This window comes from Felis catus, chromosome B3 (assembly GCF_018350175.1).
Source record: "Felis catus isolate Fca126 chromosome B3, F.catus_Fca126_mat1.0, whole genome shotgun sequence".
Lineage (NCBI taxonomy): Eukaryota > Metazoa > Chordata > Mammalia > Carnivora > Felidae > Felis > Felis catus.
Window position 1 is genome coordinate 61637547 of NC_058373.1, and position 20199 is coordinate 61657745.

The 20199-nt window shown below is 40.1% G+C and overlaps 1 protein-coding gene across 1 annotated transcript in view; it reads right to left on the reverse strand.

The window, feature by feature from the left end:
- Nucleotides 1-20199, reverse strand: part of RTF1 (RTF1 homolog, Paf1/RNA polymerase II complex component) — a 51035-nt gene that overhangs the window by 24152 nt on the left and 6684 nt on the right. Inside the window, exons 2-3 of the mRNA XM_023255476.2 lie at nt 14832-14942; nt 1307-1454 (exon numbers count right to left, since the gene is read on the reverse strand). Of these exons, the coding sequence (XP_023111244.1) occupies nt 1307-1454; nt 14832-14942 (259 nt within the window). The remainder of the gene's footprint in view (nt 1-1306; nt 1455-14831; nt 14943-20199) is intronic.

Genomic DNA, 20199 nt, shown 5'->3' on the forward strand with positions numbered 1-20199 from the left:
GATAAGCGGTGATGGAAAAAGGCAGTATACATTACAAATGAGTATAAAGTTAAACCAGCAATTTAATAAGAACTCTGCTTGACTCAATTTGAGCAAACCTTCACAGGCATGTGCTTAAAACCAGGTTGGACTAATTCTATACAAGCCAGTTTGTACATACATGTTATTTCTTAAAAGAAATGTAAAGTTTATCATTCTAGTCTTGGAACAAGTTCACTTTCATTCTAGTATTAGCAAAAATTCTGGACTTGATTTCAAAACAAGAACATTAAAAAAAATTTTTTTTAATCTTTATTTATTTTTTAGAGAAAAAGAGAGAGAAAGCAGGGGAGGGGCAGAGAGAGAGGGAGACAGAATCTGAAGCAGGCTCCAGGCTCTAAGCTATCAGCACAGAACCCGACGCAGGGCTTGAACTCATGGACTGTGAGACCATGACCTGAGCTGAAGTAGGACACTCAACCAACTGAGCCACCCAGGTGCCTCAAGAACATTTTTTTTTTTTTTTTTTTCAAACAGAGTTTGTATCTGGTTCAGGGATTTTCCTCCCTGGCCAGACTATGCATGTGTAAAGGAAAAGAAATGAAAGGGGCGCCTGGGAGGCTCAGTCGGTTGTGTCTGACTTCAGCTCAGGCCATGATCCCGCTGTCTGTGGGTTCAAGCCCCGCATTGGGCTCTGTGCAGACAGCTCAGAGCCTGGAGCCTGCTTCGGATTCTGTGTCTCCCATTCTTTATGCCCTCTCCCGCTCTGCTCTGTCTCTGTCTCTCAAAAATAAAAAAACATTAGAAAGGGGAATACACTCAGGGTAAAGTGGGTTGAGACTCTAATGCAGGAAGTCCTCATAGGTTTCCTGGATGGGCTTCAGGAGTCTCACTAACCCTTTGGAATTGTATCTGTTTTCCTTGCTTCATTCAGATTCTCAAAGGATCCATGACCACTGAAAAGGTTATGGACCACTGCAATAAAGACAGGGGTGATGAGGGGTGCCTGGGTGGCTCAGTCGGTTAAGCATCTGACTTTGGCTCAGGTCATGATCTTGTGGTCTGGGAGTTTGAGCCCTGCGTCGGGCTCTGTGCTGACAGCTCAGAGCCTGGAGCCTGCTTCAGATTCTGTGTCTCCCTCTCTCTCTGACCCTTCCCCATTCATGCTCTGTCTCTCTCTGTCTCAAAAATAAATAAACTTTAAAAAAAAAAAAAAAAAGGCAGGGGCGATGCTGTAATGCAGGCCCCTTCCCCCCCATTTCTGACTCTGTAGCTTCAACCTGGCAAGAGTGGGGGTTCACCCCCAGGTCTGGGCTGCTTGGCTCACCTTCCTCAGGGGCTGAACTCTCAGCAGAACTGTCTTTATCCGAACTGCCTGAGGAAGCAGTTTTGTTGGCTTGTTTCTTCATGGTTCCTTTCTTCTCTATTTTTCTGGCCTTTCCTTTCTTCTTATTTTTATTGCTCCCAAATGTCCACTACAAGCAGAAAAGAAAAAGGAAAACTGAAACAGGCACTTTATTGGGAAAACCTAGAAAAGTCAAGAGTTGAGTCTCTGATATTCATCAAAATGATTACAAGAGTCTCTACTATTTTTGACCCAAAACAAATATACTTTATATGAAGAACGGTATGGATTTTTGAAACCCTGGTTTTAAAACTTCAGAACTCCCAATTTGTAATTTCTGAGAGATAGTAGATAATGGATATAATCAACATAAAATTTAAGTAATGTTATTTTTTTTAAATCACAACAGAAATACAAAGATGTGAAACTTATGGCAAATCAACTGAACTAAGTAAGTTGGTACAAAACACAGCTTCTAATGCTTCCTGTGGCAGAGAGGCAAGTAATTGCTAGGGGTTGGTATGTGCAGGTTTTATACACAGGATGGTTTAATTCTGGAATGGGTCCCAGGAAGGCAGGGAATAAAGCTTGTTAGCAGGAGAAAACTGTACAAAGCACAGAAAGGATAAGGGCCGATCCCTAGCATGGATGGGAGCACTGGTACCAACTGCAAGGAGGCAGAGAGTAGACTGTTAAATATATATACATGTGTTTATTTTTCTTTTTTCAACCTCAATACATAACACTACAACATGATGTTTAAATTGTATCATCAACGGGAGATGTTACGTCTAAATAGAAGGATCTTGAAATTTGTGTTATCAAATAACAGGCAGGTAATACACAATTACCTCAAGGCCAATAAAATTGCCTTTATCAAGCACTTTAATTATAAAAAGACTATGTGATTACTTTAAAAATTCACAAATACTATTTGGTTATATTAAACCATACCTCTTTACTTTATGTACTACAAAAAATAATCCTTGTCTTTCCAGCATCACATTGAACAGATCTGGCATTAATATAAAATGTCTACATATACTATTTAACAAAGTCTTTGCTTCTTCTATAATGTAATCATAAATTAATCTCCTACCTCACAACAGTTAAGATCAGAAGTAAATTTATTTTGGAGGTGTATTTTGGGGGCAGGGGGAGGGGTAGTTCTGATGGTGTTTCCATCTTAGAAATATTGCTGTGGGTGCCTGGGTGGCTCAGCTGGTTAAGCACTGGACTCCTGATTTCAGCTCAGGACATGATCTCATGGTTTGTGAGACAGAAACCAGCACTGGGCTTTGAGCTGAAAGCGCATGTGCTTGCTCTCGCTCTCAAAAATAAACAAACTTGAAAGAAAGAAAGAAAGAAAGAAAGAAAGAAAGAAAGAAAGAAAGAAAGAAAGAAAGAAAGAAAGAAAGAAAGAAAAACGTTCCTTCTGAGCTATTCTCTTTTTTTTTTTTTAATATTTATTTATTTTTGGGAGAGTGCAAGTGGGGGAGAGGCAGAGAGAAAGGGATAGAGGATCAGAAGCGAGCTCTGTACTGACAGGGTGACAGCAGTGAGCCGGGTGTGAGCCTCGAACTCATGAACTGTGAAATCATGACCTGAGCCGAAGTCGGACGCTCAACTGACTAAGCCACCCAGGTGCCCCCTTTATGAGCTATTCTTAAGAACCCACACACTGCCAGATTAAAATATTGTGAAGGGGATTTTAATCTTTTGATTTTTTATTTTAATTTACTCTTATTTTAATTGCTACTTATTTTTGTACTTAAGAGTTAGGAAGAAGGGAAAAGTGGGGGAAAAAACCCAGCCACATGTTCTAGAATGATATATTAAATGAATGGACAGCAACTCTCCTTTAGAAGTGAATTTATCTCTCAAGCTTTAACATCTCAACACCTACATCACTATTTAGAAAGAAATCCCAATGCTTCTCCTCTGAAGCCTACTTTTCAACCATTTCACATTTTAATCACTCAAGGAAGATAATTTTTAGGTCAGTGTGAAAGAATCCAAAAGAGGCCAAAGGGTTCAATTTCTTAGTTAACTGAGTTAAAATGTATCAACTTCCTATGCTGACAATATGTATCTTTCTACAGGCAATAATGCATAAAACACCTTTTGTACTGTCTTTGCTAATAAGAAATAGCACAACAACAAACGTAATAGGTAGTCAATATTTATTGGTTGGTTATGAAACCTCTTCCAGTGTCTTGGCCCTTTGTACTTCTACCACTGAGAATAGGAAGAGGCTGAGAGGGTAAAGGTTAGCTACCAACATCACACATGTGTTAAGGGTGGCTAGGTCTTGGGGCACCTGGGTGGCTCAATCAGTTAAGTAACCAACTCTTGATTTCAGCTCAGGTCATGATGTCGTGGTTCATGAGAGCAAACCCCCTATTGGGCTCTGCACTGACACCGTGCAGCCTTCTTGGGATTCTCTCTCCCCCCGCCTCACTCTACCCCTCCCTGGCTTGAGCACACGTGCACATTCTCTCAAAAATAAAACAGTAAATATTACCAAAAAAAAAATAGAAGAAAATAAAATGTTTTCACTTAAAAAGGGCTTTCCTGACCTGGCTAAACCTGAGCAAGCAAAGGGAACCTTGTTTTTTTCCTTCCTACAATTTCAAAAGAAGTGAGACAATAAAGCGACCTCATCTCCCATGACGCTGACTCAACAGGGTCTGTCATGCCACTGGTGAACAACCAAGTTCATTTATATGTGACAGGGTTTTAGGGGAATTGTAATACCGTAGGTGACTTTACTTTAAAAGATACAAATTCTAGGGGCGCCTGAGTGGCTCAGCTGGTTAAGATCTGACTCTTGATTTCAGCTCAGGTCATGATCTCACAGTCATGAGATTAAGCCTGTCAGGCTCCGTGCTGATAGCATGAAGCCTGCTTAAGATTCTCTCTCTCCCTTTCCCTATGCTCCTCCCCTGCCGGTGTGTGTGCAAGCTCTCCCTCAAAAAAAAAAAAAAAAAAAAAAAAAAAAGAGAGAGAATTTTTTTTTTTTTTTCAAAGAACACAAATTCTTACAAATGTGCCTTTCAGGACTGAGAGGCTGGACTAAGGTGTTTGTATATTTTCTTTCTAAAAAAGTATCCAATTTTCGATAAATCTTTAAAATCGAATTTTAGGGGCGCCTGGGTGGCTCAGTCGGTTAAGCATCTGACTTCAGCTCAGGTCATGATCTCACGGTTCATGGGTTCGAGCCCCGCGTCGGGCTCTGTGCTGACAGCTCAGAGTCTGGAGCCTTTTTCAGATTCTGTGTTTCCCTCTCTCTCTGCCCCTCCCCCGCTTGCACTCTGTCTCTCTGTCTCAAAAATAAATAAACATTAAAAAAAAATTTTTAATTAAAAAAAAAATAAAATCGAATTTTATTTTGGGGCACCTGGGTGGCTCAGTCAGTTAAGTGTCTGACTTCAGCTCAGGTCATGATGTCACGGTTTGTGAGTTTGAGCCCTGCATCAGGTTCTGTGCTGACAGCTCAGAGCCTGAAGCCTACTTCAGATTCTGTGTCTCCCTCTCTCTCTGCCCCTCCCCTGTTCATGCTCTGTCTCTCAAAAATAAATAAAGATTAATAAGAAAAAAATTTTTAAACCTATTTATTTTATTTGAGAGAGAGAGAGACAGTGCGAGTGGGGAAAAGGCGGTGGTGGGGGGGAGGAGAGAGAGGGAGAGAATCCTAAGCAGGCTCCATGCCACCTGGTCAGCACAGAGCCTGACTGGAGCTCAAACCCAAAAAACCATAAGATCATGACCTGAGCTGAAACCAAGAGTCCAACCCTCAACTGACTGAGCCACTTAGGAGCCCCAAAATCTAATTTTAAAAACAATATATGTTCATTATATGAACCTTTGAATACATAGGAAAGCATTTTTAAAGTTAAAAAAACAACAAGAAAAACACTTGTAGTTCACCACCCAAACATAAACAATCACTTAAAATCTGGGGGCCAGTCTCATTATTACTCATGTATTATTATTTCATAGAGAAAGACTTCAAATTAGTTCCAATAATCTTCCAAAGATATTTTTTTCTGGAGAATAGATCACATTTATTTTTGTTATTTTATTTTATTTTGATTCCAGTATAGTTAACATACAGTGGTATATTAGTTTCAGATCACATTTGTCACATTTTACATTTACTCTCATAAACCACAGGTTCCTGAATGTTTCTGGTCTAAGCACCTATTTAAAATATTTACGCAGCATCTCTTCTCCCAAGATCACAGTCTCTGATAAACCATAAAGGACAGTGTCAAGGCTTATGGCAAGCGACATCAATACAGAAATATCTTAATCCAGTTATATTGCCCAGAGGTTGCTCCCCTGTCCCTGCAAAAGCCTTACTCTGTTGACTCTAAGACAGAAGGAATATTCTTTTACTGTCAGAGTGTGGTAGGTAGTAAATGGAAGTCTAAAGAGTAAAGGACAGGATTAAAAGGGATACTCTTAGGCTTTCCCCATCCAGCAGAGAGTACAGGAAATGATGAGGCATTTTAAAATTTGTTTTGGGAACTGTGACTCTACTGAAAGGCAGGCTCTGCTCTGACCCTGAAAATGCCCTAAAATGCACCACACAGAAGGCAAGAATGAGAAGATGAATTCCTGCTGATGGGCATCTGAGTACAAAGGCCAGGGTACCCCCCAGTGACAGGTGCTCAGAAACAATCTGGGAAAGGGCAAGGATATGTTACCAGTCAGGACTGTCATATACATGACTTCCTGTTCTCTCAGGCATTCTACATGGAGGTGGGCTGACACACACCACCAAGAAAGCATCATGTATGCAGGCAGTCAAGAAAACCTAAAACAGAGACTGGAATGAAGGTGTTTTCTTAACTACTAAAAGAGATTAGCACTTTGACTCTCACTGATGTAATAACTACTATAATGGCAGCATTATCTAATGATATAAGGGAGGTTAGTACTACAACCCTGTGCCAGCCTGAGTATGTGAGGGTGGTATAAGCAGGTCCTACTCTGAGAAGCAGCTGACCTCACTGGCACCCAGCTGACAGACAGGAAAGAACATGGGATGGCAAGTGGTTGCTTTGGACTTGGATAGATGGAGATGCTGAGGACTTTGAACATCCTGAGGCAGAAAAGCAAAGAAACTTCAAGATTTCAGAGAGGCTGGGTACCTGGATGGCTCAGTTGGTTAAGCATTTGACTCTTGATTTTGGCTCAGGTCATGATCTTGTGGTTCATGAGCTCGAGCCCTGCATCAGGCTCTGACAGTGCAGAGCCTGCTTGGGATTTTCTCTCTCCCTCTCTCTGCCCCTCCCCTGCTCCCGTTCTCTCAAATTAAATAAATTAACTAAATAAACTTAAAAAATAAATATTATTTCAGAGAGGTTATCTCTAACGGGCAAGGAAGATCATATTCTAGGTCTCAGAATCCAGAGTAGAAACCACTGCAGGCCAGCTACTCTGAAATGAATTTACAAGTAAAAAGAAATACACTGAGGTGAGTAGTATTCAAGAACAGTTGGGCTAGTGATAAACCACACTGGAATTGGGGGTAAATGGAATTCAGCCCTAACCCTCAACCTGAGACTACTTATCTCTAAAGTAGAAATAATAATAGTGCCTTGACCACCTATCAGGGTGGTTTGAGACTCAAAGGAGACAGAATAAGAGAAGTACACAGCACACTCCAGAATCCAGGAAGTTCTATATTAAGGTAGGATACTACTATTTTATGATGGGAAAAGGAAATCAGAACTTCTGTTAGCCTGTTTTCACAAGTGAAATAGGGGAATCCAGATGATCTCTACGACTGCGTGGGTTTTTAAAGGTGTAGGATTCTTCATAAACTGAGCGTTATACTAAGTCAAAGCAACTATCTAAAGGATTCTGTAATCATTATTCTAGACCTTGACAGTGGCCAGCAAAGAGGTATATGGGGAGGACATGGTTCCTGATTTATGTTTTTTTTTTCCCCTGAAGGTAGATAAGGGTCAGAAGAGTTGAAAAGTAAATGCAATGTAATAGAATATTAAAGAGTATGAAAGATATAAAGAATATGAAGGATAGCTCGGCTTTCTTTTTCCTTCTACTGTGTAATTAATCTGACAAAGTACAAAAGATACTACTGTATTCTGTAATCAGGCATCACATGTATTTAACTGGAAAACAGAGAATCCCTAAACGCAGTCACAAAAACTTACAGTCTGGTATAGAGACAAAAACAAAAGTGAAACAGAAGTCATAAAAAAAAAAAATGTGAAAGATAATCAGTACCTCCATTCCACTGTTTGGTGGAAGTGTCAGAATGTAAACAAGTCTGAGCAAGTGGTCCATGAAAAGCACTTCATTTTTCCAAATTCTAATGATGAGATTTTATGGTGTGTAGACAAAAGAGGTGCTATTGCCTGGTTATCTACATAGCCAAGAACCAAGAAGTACGTTTAAGGGAGAGAAAAAAAAAAAAAAAAAAAAAAGAAGGCTGTAAGCAATCCAAATAGCTGTTGCTAAATTCAAACACTACAGCAGAGTTTTCCAACCTAAACTCTAGAGGGTCACCTGGTCTCCTGACCCCAGAGCAGATCAGATGCAGGAAGATGGGAGCAGAGAGATTACCAAGAGGGGAGAACGATGGCCACTTCTTATCTACGTTAAAAGAGGAGAAAGAAAAGGCATAAAATGCATAAACTACAAAGCTCAGTTATTTTCGAAGTCCATATTTCACAATACAATTGCCATTCATAATAGTTGACTAAATCAGCAAGAAAAACTACTACCTATCAAAACTACTAATACCTATCAAAAATTTCTTCCTGATCATGGTATCTCCCCTGCCAGGTAAGTATTCAAAAATTTCTTCAAGTATAGTGATTTTGTATTTTAAATTTTCAAAGATTTAGTTTCAGTACTGGGGTAATTCGTCTATGTGGAGCATCTTGTTCCAGAGATATGCTGTGTACAAAAACTTCAATAAACCAGTATACACACAGGGAAATATTAGCTTAGCAGTGAAGGCCTTTCCTGAGAGCATGTGCTAATTAGGTATTACCTGTATGGTAAAGCGATCACAAAATGCTCTTGGATAGCTAAGTCAACTTCCTAGAGAAGCTGTTACTAAATTTATTTAAAAGTAAATAGTTCATCGTATAGGTAAAAGAACATCATGGGATGCTTGGGTGGCTCAGCTGGTTAAGCATGTGACTCTTGGTTTCGGCTCAAGGCATCTTATAGTTTTGTGAGTTTGAGCCCTGAGTCAGGATCTGTGCTGGCGGCGTGGAGCCTGCGTGGGATTCTCTCTCCCCTACTCACATGGTCTCTGTCTCCCTCAAAATAAATAAATAAAAATTAAAAAAAAAAAGTAAAAGAACATCAAACTGTTATAGTATACAAATACTGGAGGGGCACCTGGGTAGCTCAGTCAGTTAAGCGTCCAACTCTTGATTTAGGGTCAGGTCGGAGCTTGCGGGTCATGGGATCGAGCCCCATATCAGGCTCTAGGCTGAGAACACTCTCCCTCGCTCTCTGCCCCTATCCTGTGCACATGCTTTCTCTCTCTCAAAATACATAAACTTAAAAAAAAAAAAATACTGGAGGAGCACCTGGGTGGCTCAGGAGGTTGAATGTCTGACTCTCAATTGCGGCTCAGGTCATGATTTCATGGTTTGTGGGATCAAGCCCCACATCAGGCTCTGGGCTGACAGCTCAGAGTCTGCTTGGGATTCTCTCTCTTCCCCTCTCTCATGCGTGTGTGCGCTCATGTGTGCTCTCTCAAAATAAACAAGCATTAAAAAAAAAAAAAAAATACTGGAATCAGCCAAGAGATAACAGAGTGGGGAAAAAGAGCAAAACTAAATCCAAAGGAAAGAACCTGAAAGATCAGATAAGAAAAAAAGAGAAGGAAGAAGCTTCAGAAAGAAATACAGTAGAGCAAAATGAAATGGGAGAAAAGCAAGAAGAGCAAAGTCTTCGAAAAGGCAAGTGGGGGCATAACCACCAGCAGGAAGATGGACAGAAGTTCTGGGGAATAAAAAACAGGTGTGACAAGTACTGAACTACAGGGCTGAGCCAAATGCTTTTATTTCTCAAAAATGTTGAAAACAAGACTATACATGAAACTTTTAAAAATAATTCTCGCTTAGGCAGAGGGTATTAGAAGATAATTCAGCTATCTCCTTACTTTGACTAATATAGTTTTATTCAACTCTGAATAAAAAAGGATTTTCTTGGTTTTTGATGTGATTTTTACAAGCAAGAAAATTGAAGCTTCCTTATCTAGTTTCAGCTGTTTCTAGGAGATCCACTGTGCTTTTTAAAGATTTTTAAGTAATCTCTACACCCAATATGGGGCTTGAACTTACAACCTCAAGATGAAGAATCACACGCTCCACCAACTGAGCCAGCCAGGCGCCCCAAGATCCACTATGTTTTTAAAAAGGATTCTGAACTACTTGATTTAGGACTCAGTTCCTCCTAACAAATGGACTTTTTTGTCTGGGCCTTTTTTTTTTTTTTTAAACCTCATCTTGTCAATGAGCAATTGCTAGCTCTCTCCTCCTGACCTTGTTATTTTTCCTCTCTGCCACTCCTGTTTGCACCCTTACTGGCTCTTTCCCTATCAAATGCTTTCAGGGACAGGAAATGACAGCACCCAAACATCACACTATAGCACTGTGACCTACCTACCACTGAGCTGTGTGTTCCAATTTCCCAGCTTGGTCAATATAAACCTTACAGAAAGAGTCCTGCTTCTTATTTTTACATGTGCCCCCAAGATATCACTGAGAATAATCTCTTCACCAAAAAATAATACACAAGTATATTCTCTTTCATTAAATTTAGGTTTTCCTCCCTGCAAAGATACTATATGCGAAACATCTACTACTCCCTCCCTACTTGCACCTTACACTTAATGTACAACGTGCCCACTTTTTTCTGCATAGGAAATGTCCATAACTTCTCTTTATCCCCCCCGCCCCCACACCTTCCCCTGCCCCAGGTCAATTAGCTAGATACTTTCAGGCTCTAAAGTCAGGCCATGTCTCTTCTTATAACAAACCACCCATTAACCTTCTAACTCAGTTGTTCTTGACCAGTTTTCTGTCCTAGCAAATCTGAGGGGACCAACATACTTCTATCTGTATTCATGGCTTACTAATGACAGTAAATAATAAAAGAGATGGAAGGGGAGAAAGGATGGGAGATGTATTTAAAAAAAAAACTCCAGAGTAGCCTCTGGTACAGAGTTCAGATCATAGGCTCCCCACCTGAGAAATGCCACTCTAACGATCAAATTTCAAAAAGGCTAGGTCATAAGGATATAAGTGCCATAGCAGAAATCAGAAGACATAGTAAATTAGTTTAGTATGTGAAGTAATACAAAGATGTATAAATATTTATTGTGAGAGAGGGAAAAATAAGAGGCTCCATCTCAAACTTCACATTCTAAGGATCTCTCAGAAGTCCCCTACCGACCTTAGAATATCTTTAAGGCAGCCATAAATCTGAGTTCACAGTAATACCACTGAGTTTTCCAGTAGTTGTCAGGATTTTAAAAATATATATTTTAATCTTTTTGGACAGTCCACTTAACTGTCCAAAATAACGAAATACTCACCCTAACTTTGAGGTGATCTGTGCTAAGCTATTAGCTTGGGTGAAAGACTGATGATAATGCAAACCAAAGTGGCACCTTTCAGAATGACTATGTTATAGAGGCTGCTATTCCCAGTGGGGTGGGGGAGAAAGTGAATGGAGTAGAGTTGCCAGCAGCAGGTGGGCCTGGGACCCGGAGGCAACAGTAAGAATTAAGAACTTTGTGAGGGAAAGTCACTCAAAGTTTCATTCCCCACTGAGCAGGGGGCAGCTTGTGTCTCAGCTTTTTCTCTAATAAGTGCATAAATTGTTGGGTAGCATTCTACATTCAGACTTGGTTAAGGAGCTGTGAATGACAAAGGGAACCATAAGCTGTAAAGGTTTTTATAGACGCTGGATGACTCTAGTAAACATTTTGGACTCCTCTAATGCAGTGGGGTTGACACAGACTCTACCCTCCCGGTAGAAGCAGTTAAAAAGGATAAGGGGACTCCCTACAATAAGTGCATACCTGGGACTCTGATCTAAGACAGGAATATGGAGAACCAAATACCTCAAAGGATAGTTATTGCTTGTATCTTAAGAAAATGCAAAGACCAAAAACATATTACAGGGTATTCCAGACTCAACACGAATTCAAACTTCACAGGATATTGTCAGGGGGGTGGGGAGTGGAGGTGGGGGACAGACTCACAGAAGCTGACTTTTGAAACAGGAAAAATAAAACTAGTTGATGTAGGAATAGTGGGAAAGGGAATTATTTCAGGATTTTCCTGTACTGTCTAAATATTTTTTAAGAAAAATGAAAAAGCAAAAACTTATTTCAAAGAGCCCACTGCTTTTCTAACAGATTTATTTTACCAATTTGAGAGGAATTATAGTTCCACCATTAAAAATAAACAGAAAAAAACTCACACTCACTACCTCTTGCTGTGGAAAACAATTTTAGGTCTATTAAATTATTTAAGATTAAGAGAACTTAACTACAGTCGACCAGAATGCAATCATTCCTAATTTAACATATGCAGGGCACTGGTAAACACTGTTCTGTTAATTAAACTTCATTATAATAAAAACATGTTTTACTTTAGCGGAACTTTAAAACAAAGTAAGTACTCCATTAAAAATATTTCCTAGCAGAAAGCAGGAAAAAACCTCTCTGACCTCAGCCGCAGCAATTTCTTACTTGACACATCTCCAAAGGCAATGGAATTAAAAGCAAAAATGAACTATTGGAACCTCATGAAGATAAAAAAGCTTCTGCACTGCAAAGGAAACAATAAAAACTAAAAGGCAACCGACAGAATGGGAAAAGATATTTGCAAATGACATATCAGACACAGGGCTAGTATCCAAAATCTATAAAGAGCTCACCAAACTCCACACCCAAAAAACAAATAATCCAGTGAAGAAATGGGCAGAAAACATGAATAGACACTTCTCTAAAGACAACCAGATGGCCAACAGGCACATGAAGAGATGCTCAACGTCGCTCCTCATCAGGGAAATACAAATCAAAACCGCACTGAGATATCACCTCACGCCAGTCAGAGTGGCTAAAATGAGCAAATCAGGAGACTACAGATGCTGGAGAGGATGTGGACAAACGGGAACCCTCTTGCACTGTTGGTGGGAATGCAAACTGGTGCAGCCGCTCTGGAACACAGTGTGGAGGTTCCTCAAAAAATGAAAAAGAGAACTACCCTATGACCCAGCAATAGCACTGCTAGGAATTTACCCAAGGGATACAGGAGGACTGATGCATAGGGGCACTTGTACCCCAATGTTTATAGCAGCACTCTCAACAATAGCCAAATTATTGAAAGAGCCTAAATGTCCATCAACTGATGAATGGATGAAGAAATTGTCGTTTATATACACAATGGAATACTACTTGGCAATGAGAAAGAATGAAATCTGGCCTTTTGTAGCAACGTGGATGGAACTGGAGAGTGTTAGGCTAAGTGAAATAAGTCATACAGAGAAAGACAGATACCATATGTTTTCACTCCTATGTGGATCCTGAGAAACTTAACAGAAGACCATGGGGGAGGGGAAGGGGAAAAAGAAAAGTTAGAGAAGGAGGGAGCCAAACCATAAGAGACTCTTTTTTTTTTTAAATTTTTTTTTTAACGTTTATTTACTTTTGAGACAGAGAGAGACAGAACATGAATGGGGGGAGAGTCAGAGAGAGAGGGAAACACAGAATCAGAAGCAGGCTCCAGGCTCCGAGATGTCAGCACAGAGCCCGACACGGGGCTTAAACTAGTGAACCACGAGATCATGACCTGAGCCAAAGTCGGACACTTAACCGACTGAGCCACCCAGGTGCCCCCATAAGAGACTCTTAAAAACTGAGAATAAACTGAGGGCTGATGGTGGGTGGGAGGGAGGGTAAAGTGGGTGATGGGCATTGAGGAGGACATCTGTTGGGATGAGCACTGGGTGTTGCATGGAAACCAATCTGACAATAAATTTCATATTAAAAAAAAATATTTCCTGGGGTGCCTGGTGGTTCAGTCCGTTAAGCGTCTGACTCTTGATTTCAGCTTAGGTTATGATCTCATGGTTCAGCAGATTAAGCCCTGAGTCTGCCTCTGCGCTGAAAGTATGCAGCCTGTTTGGGATTCTCTCCCTCCCTCTATCTCTGCCCCTCCCTTGTGCTCTCTCTAGTTCTCGCTCTCTCCCAAAATAAATAAGTAAACTTAAAAAATATATACATTTTCCTAGACTGCAGGGTTTGAGATTCAACAGAAAGGGGATATCTGGCCTCTCTCCAGGAAATTACTAAAAGGAACAAAGTACTTACTTACTTTATTTATTTATTATGATAGAGACAGAGCGTGCACATGCGAGTAGGGGAGAGGGGCAGAGGAACAGAGAATCTTAAGCAGGCTCCACACTCATCATGGAACCAGATGTAGGGCTCAATCCCACGACTCTGGGATCATGACCTCAGCCACACTCAAGAGATGGGACACACAACCAAATGACATACCCAAGGACGCCTGAAAAAAAATATTTTAAATCAAAAGAGGAACATGTAGGAGGGCTTCAAAGAACTTTCCCCTTGTCTCTCTCTTCCATTAAAGTTCTAGATCTTTTAGGGCTTTTTTTGGTGGTAGACAGTTTGGGAAAGTCACCTTGGTTTAAACAATGAACAGCTGGATTTTCTTCCTTAAAAGTTACAACCACCACTCTGAGGGCATCAATTCAATCCATCCAAAGAAAACTTATCTTGCTAAAGTATTTCCCACTAACATATGGCATTCTTTTTTTTTCTTTTTTTTTTTAACTTTTTTTAAGTAGGCTCCACACCCAATGTGAGGCTCAAACTCACAACCCTAGGATTAAGAGTTGCATGCTCTGCCAACTGAGCAAGCCAGGTGCTCCTAACATATGGCATTCTTGACAGAATTTCTCTTCCAGGGGGGCTCAGTCAGTTAAACGTCCAACTCTCGATTTTGGTTCAGGTCATGATCCCACGGTTAGTGAGACTGAGCCTTACACTGGGTTCTGAGAGCACAGAGGCTGCTTAGGATTCTCCATCTCTCTCTGCCCCTCCCCTGCTTGCAAGCAGGCGCATGTGTGCATTCTCTCTCTCTCAAAATAAATGAACATCTAAAAAAAAAATAATTTCTAACACAAACATGGAAAGAAAAAGTTGAAATAAATATAAATAATAAAATAATAAATAAATAAAATAAAATAAAATAAAATAAAATAAAATAAAATAAAATAAAATAAAATAAAATAAAACAAAGAGATGAAGACTAACAGGCTGTGCCTCTTCTTTTGCAACAGGGCTAGAAATAAGCAAGTAAACAATGGCCACATGTGCTCTGTAGAGGGGCCCACTAGGTAAATGACAGTACAAATCAGGACCCTCAAATACCACTCAGTCCCTGGGGCCAAGCCCCTGCACACCCACCTCATCATCGCTGTTGGACGTCTCAGAGTCTGAGGAGGCTGCAGGCTGACTCACAGGTGGCTCTTTCTCCTCGGAATCACTGCGCTTCCGCTTTGCCAGGGACAAAAGCTCCTAACAGGGCAGAAGTAGACACATGAATTTTGTTCAACAGAGAAAAACATTCAAGGACAAGAAATGCCCACCTTCCCTAGATCTCTTCTACCTCTTTGTGCTTTCCATCGAAAAATGTCACCATGGGAACTTTTACCACGCAAACAGACTAAGTGCCAGTATTCCTAAGCATTAAAGAAATGTTTTCAAAAATCTGCCCCTTTCTTCTTAATGGGAAATGTATGTCTGAAATGGAAAAGTGACTAGAAAACTGAACTGGAGGGTACCCCCAAATTGCAACCTGCTACATAAGCACCAATTCTGAGGAACTGATAGAAGAACCATGTGTGCAAAGGTAATCTGCTCATTGATCTTACTGGTATAGCTAACTAATACTCAAAGCATCCTCTTACTGTAATTCATGGGAAAATTAGCATTTGTGGGCTGTTCTGAATAAGCTGACAAACTCCAAGGTTCTAAGATCATTTCTTATTTTGAATGCTTGAATCAGAAAAAACGAGGTATATTTTTGGTGTTTAATCCCAAGTCTGATAACAAGCAGTAAGTGTGCTGGCTTCTACATGAGAATCCTAATTTGATAACCCAAATGTTTCCATTCACCACCTCTGCCTTGTCCTGGTCATTGTGACAGATTAGAAGGGGAAGGATGTGCCAATAAGTGTCATGGCTACAACCAGAATTTGCTCTCTTACATGGTTCCTTTCTCCAGTTACTTCTTGCCAACTCAGACCAGTCACCCAAAAATGCCACAAAAGGAAACTTCTGTTTCTTGATCTCTGTAATATCAGTACCAGTCCAATGTTATACTGCACTTACTTGGCGTCAGGTGCTTTTCTAAGTATCTAACATTTAATACTCACGACAACCTTGAGGTAAGTTCTTTTATCATTCCCATTTGAAGATAAAGAAACCAAGCAACAGGAAGGGTTAAGTAACTTACCCAGGTAACACAGCTAGTACCTGAGAGAGCCAGGATTCAACCTAGTGGAAGATAGAATCCTAGCTCCTAATTCAGTCAAGGTCTACCAGTCTAAAACATTTTTTCCCTTCTGCCAAAAAAGAGAAAAATACAACTAATAAATACTAGCAGTATTATTTCCTGATGATGATGGTGCTATACAATTATACGTCAAGTGCAAAGATGGATTTTAAAATAATAGACTGCTACAAAGTATCTATTTTCTTCTTCCAGTCTCTTTCTATTTTAGGAGTATACTCTCCTTGGCCAGAATGAGAAAATGACCTTCTCAGATTAACAGCTGACCCGCTCTCTTCTTCATATGCAGTCATGAAATGTTACTCTTCTCGTTTCATTAACGAGAGCTAGCATACCAACTTCATGAAAAGACTGAAGATCGTAAGAACATTCTACTTATTCACTCCAAAATAGTAACTTCTATTTACCAAATGCAAATTACAGCAACATGTGTATGTGTTTATGGTCTTTTAAAAAACTTGAGGGGGTGCCTGGCTGGCTCAGTCAGTGGAGCAAGTGACTCCTGATCTTGGGGTTGTGAGTTCGAGCTCCACACTGGGTGTAGAGATTACTTAAAAACAAAATCTTTAAAAAAATTAAAAACTTGAGATATAATTTACATAAAGTACACTTTATCCTTTCTTAGGTATACTATGAATTTTGACAAATACTTACAGTTTAACCACTCCCACAATCAAGATATAAGGCAGTTCCATCATCCTCACATATACGGCTGTAATTTGCATTTGGTCAATTGGAGTTACAGTTTTGGTGTTAAAAAAAAAAAAAGACTGTTCTTTCAGGAAATTAATGCTCTTTTCAGGAAATTACTGCTCTTCATATCCTTTCCTCCATCCCACAACAACCACAGACCTGTTTTCTGACCCTACAGACAGATCTACCCATTGTAGGATATCATATAAATAGAATCATATAGTATATAGCCTTTTGAGTCTGGCTTCTGTACTTAGCAAAATACATTTCATATTCACCCACGTGGCGGTATATATCAATAGTTTATTTCTTTTTATTGTTAAGGAGTATTCCATCATGTGGGTGTACCACAGTTTATTTACCAGCTGAAAAACATTTGGGTTGTTTCCATTTTGGCGTAATTCATGTTCATATACAGGTTTTTGTGTAAATGTAAGTTTTTATTTTACTTGGGTATATACCTAGAAGGGGGATTTCTGAGTTACATGGTAATTGGCAGATGGCCTCTACTATTATCTCCCTTGCCACATTACCTTAATGCAAATTTATAAAATTCAGAAAGATTTCTGGTAAGTTATCTCTTTCCTGAGGTTCACAAATGCACTAGAAATCTGTTTTAACACCAACTCACTATAACAGGGATTTGGATACCTAGCAATCAAATCCTACCTTGAAACATTAACTATTACAAGCGGCAGGCATCCATTAAAAGTTACTGTAACTAAAGTGTTAAAATGTTAATACTGCCTTCCTGTTAAAGAAGTTCCACTCTAGAGGTGCCTGGGTGGCTCAGTAGGTTGGGCGGCCGACTCTTGGTTTTGACTTGGGTCATGACCTCATGGTTCGTGAGTTCAAGCCTGGCATCAGGCTCTGTGCTGTTAGTGTGGAGCTTGCTTGGGATTTCTCTCTCTCCCTCACTCTCTGCCACTCCCATGGTAGAGTTTATGCTCTTTCATCAACAAACAATTGCATCTGATAGACACAGTCCCTCTTCTCCTAAGACATTCAATACCATATTAACAATAGTATGGGGACAGCAAAGACCTTCCTAACAGTGTGAAAGACACCCTTTCCACAAGTTAAGAATTGCACAAGAAGTTAATGGGGGAGCACATGGCAAGGCTACTCTACAATTAAGTCCCTTAGTCTACTGAGGGCTTGTCAAGTACAGCTCAACAGACCAAGTGCAACGGAAAGTCTTTCCAACATGCGTACGTGAAGAGACCATCATCACATTTACTACTTGTAGGGGATGACGGATCCAACACATGGACTTGAAAAAGCCAATCTAAAACTGATTCATGCACATGCATGGGTCCAGCTGCAGCTCTCTCCTGCCAGCCCGATTCAACTGTACCACGCTGGTTGAGATGTTTCTGTGTGTCCAGTGGTTCTTTCTCACCACTGCCCCTGTGTTTCATCTCATCCAGTGAAAACCTTCCGACTTATCGCAGTATTTGTCTAAGGGGATGGCAGTCAGGGGTGCTAGCGTGTAATATCAAGTTTAAGATGAACTAAAGATCTGCTTAAATTAAGGCCAATGCCCAACATAATATATGTACGGCTGTGCAGGATACCACATCTGGCCTCTAGAGCAGTTTCCTCAACTTGCTTAAAAGCGATATTTAACATTAAATCAGATTGCCAAAACCAAGACACTAAAATAAAGTAAGTCTAACTGCACTAACGTAATGTTTATTAAAATAGCACCATTCCAGTTAAGATTAGAATTCTAATCCATCAATACATGAAGACTCGTAAACCTTGAGATTTCATTCCCCAACCCCATCACTCACACTGCACTTTTTGTGATGTTATGCTGGGATCGATCAGTAATAAAGCAACTTAGCTCTCTCTTACTTACTTAAAGGAAATTAAATCCTCTCTTTAATCAAATCTCCCATGATCACATGAAAGTGGGATACATAGTCTGCACCCCACAAGTGAGAATAAAAACCTACAGGGATAAGCCTCAGAGGTTTTTATGGTTAATTAGCATGCTGAACTCTTTCTCACTTATTCATTCCACAAATATAACTACTGTAAATAATTACTACCGGCTAGTGTGACCAAACATCTTGGTTTGCTCAGGCCTGTTGTGGTTTTAGCACTGCAAATCCTGAAAACTCTAGGAAATTCCTCAGTTCCAGGCAAACAGGGACAAATGATCACCCTATTACGAGTACCTATTATGTACCACCAAGCCCTGTAGACAGTCATCAAAAACGACGGGGGCACCTGGATGGCTCAGTCGGTTAAGCGTCCAACTCTGGCTCAAGTCATGACCTCATGGTTCCTGAATTCGAGTCCTACATCAGGCTCTCTGTTGTCAGCACAGAGCCTATTTCAGATCTTCTGTCCCCCTCTCTGCACCTCCCCTGCTCTCTCTCTCGCTCTCTCTCAAAAATAAGTAAACATGAAAAAAAAATTTTTTCAGATATATAGTCCTTGACCTCATGGAATTTAAAATTGAGTGAGGGAGACAGACAATAAACAAGAAACAATTCACTATATCTTATGATAAGCGCTAAGAAGAAAGTGAATCAAGTGAATGGGGAATGTATCAAGATATGGTGATCTGTGGAGGCTTCTCTGGCATTTAGGCTGAGACTAGAAACTCTGAGAGAGGAAAGAGAGGGGCCGTTTTCTGGACAGAGATCTCCAGATGGAATAGCTAAGGCCCTGAAGCTGGCAACAGCTTGGTGTATTTGAAGAACTGAAAGAGAACCAGTGTGACTGGAGCTTAGCAGGCAACAGGGAGAATGGAGTAGGGCTGGTGAGAGGTAAAAAGAAACCAGATCATTTCAAGGTTTATAAAGCAGTATCAGGAGCATGCATCTTCTCTGAAGGCAATGGGGAGCCATCAAATTGTTTCAGGGGGAGTAACCATCTTCAGACGGTTTTTAAAAGAGCACTCTAAATGACAGAGGAACAGACCAGAGGGGCCAGGATGGAAGTGCAGGAAGGAGTCAGAAGGAATCCAGAGCAGTGTCATCAGAGTGGATGGTGACCTGGATAAGGACAGGGAGAAGAGGGAGGACTAGAAAGATACTGAGGGAAGAGTGGTAATTCACACAGGTTTAAATTTGCGATGTTAATTCTTATTCTTTCTTTCCTATCAAAACTGTAGGTAGAATAAGATTCCAATGGTGGACACTGGTTTACTTTTCAGGAGTAAGAAATGGAGCCATTGTGTGTATGTATGTTTTTGAGACAGGGAGGTATTTCTGGTTTGTTGGAAATGTTTCAACAAGCATCTACCATTTTTTTTTTAAGCATCTACTATTTTTATTGAAAGAAAACAAATCAAAACAATGAACATATACACCAAAACCCTTCTGAAGTAATTCCAAAGTGGGAGTATAACAATCCTTTATGTTTCTCATGATTGGCACTAAATGTGGCAACGTATCCTTCATATTTCCAGCCAAGTAATTATAACTGTAGATAAAATACTGAGTTCCATATATGTCCACAATGTTATAAAACTGACAAAATCACTTTTCAGCCTGTTCAAAATGTACATTAAAAAAATTCTATTGTTACTTGTTCTTATCTAGTTCCCTC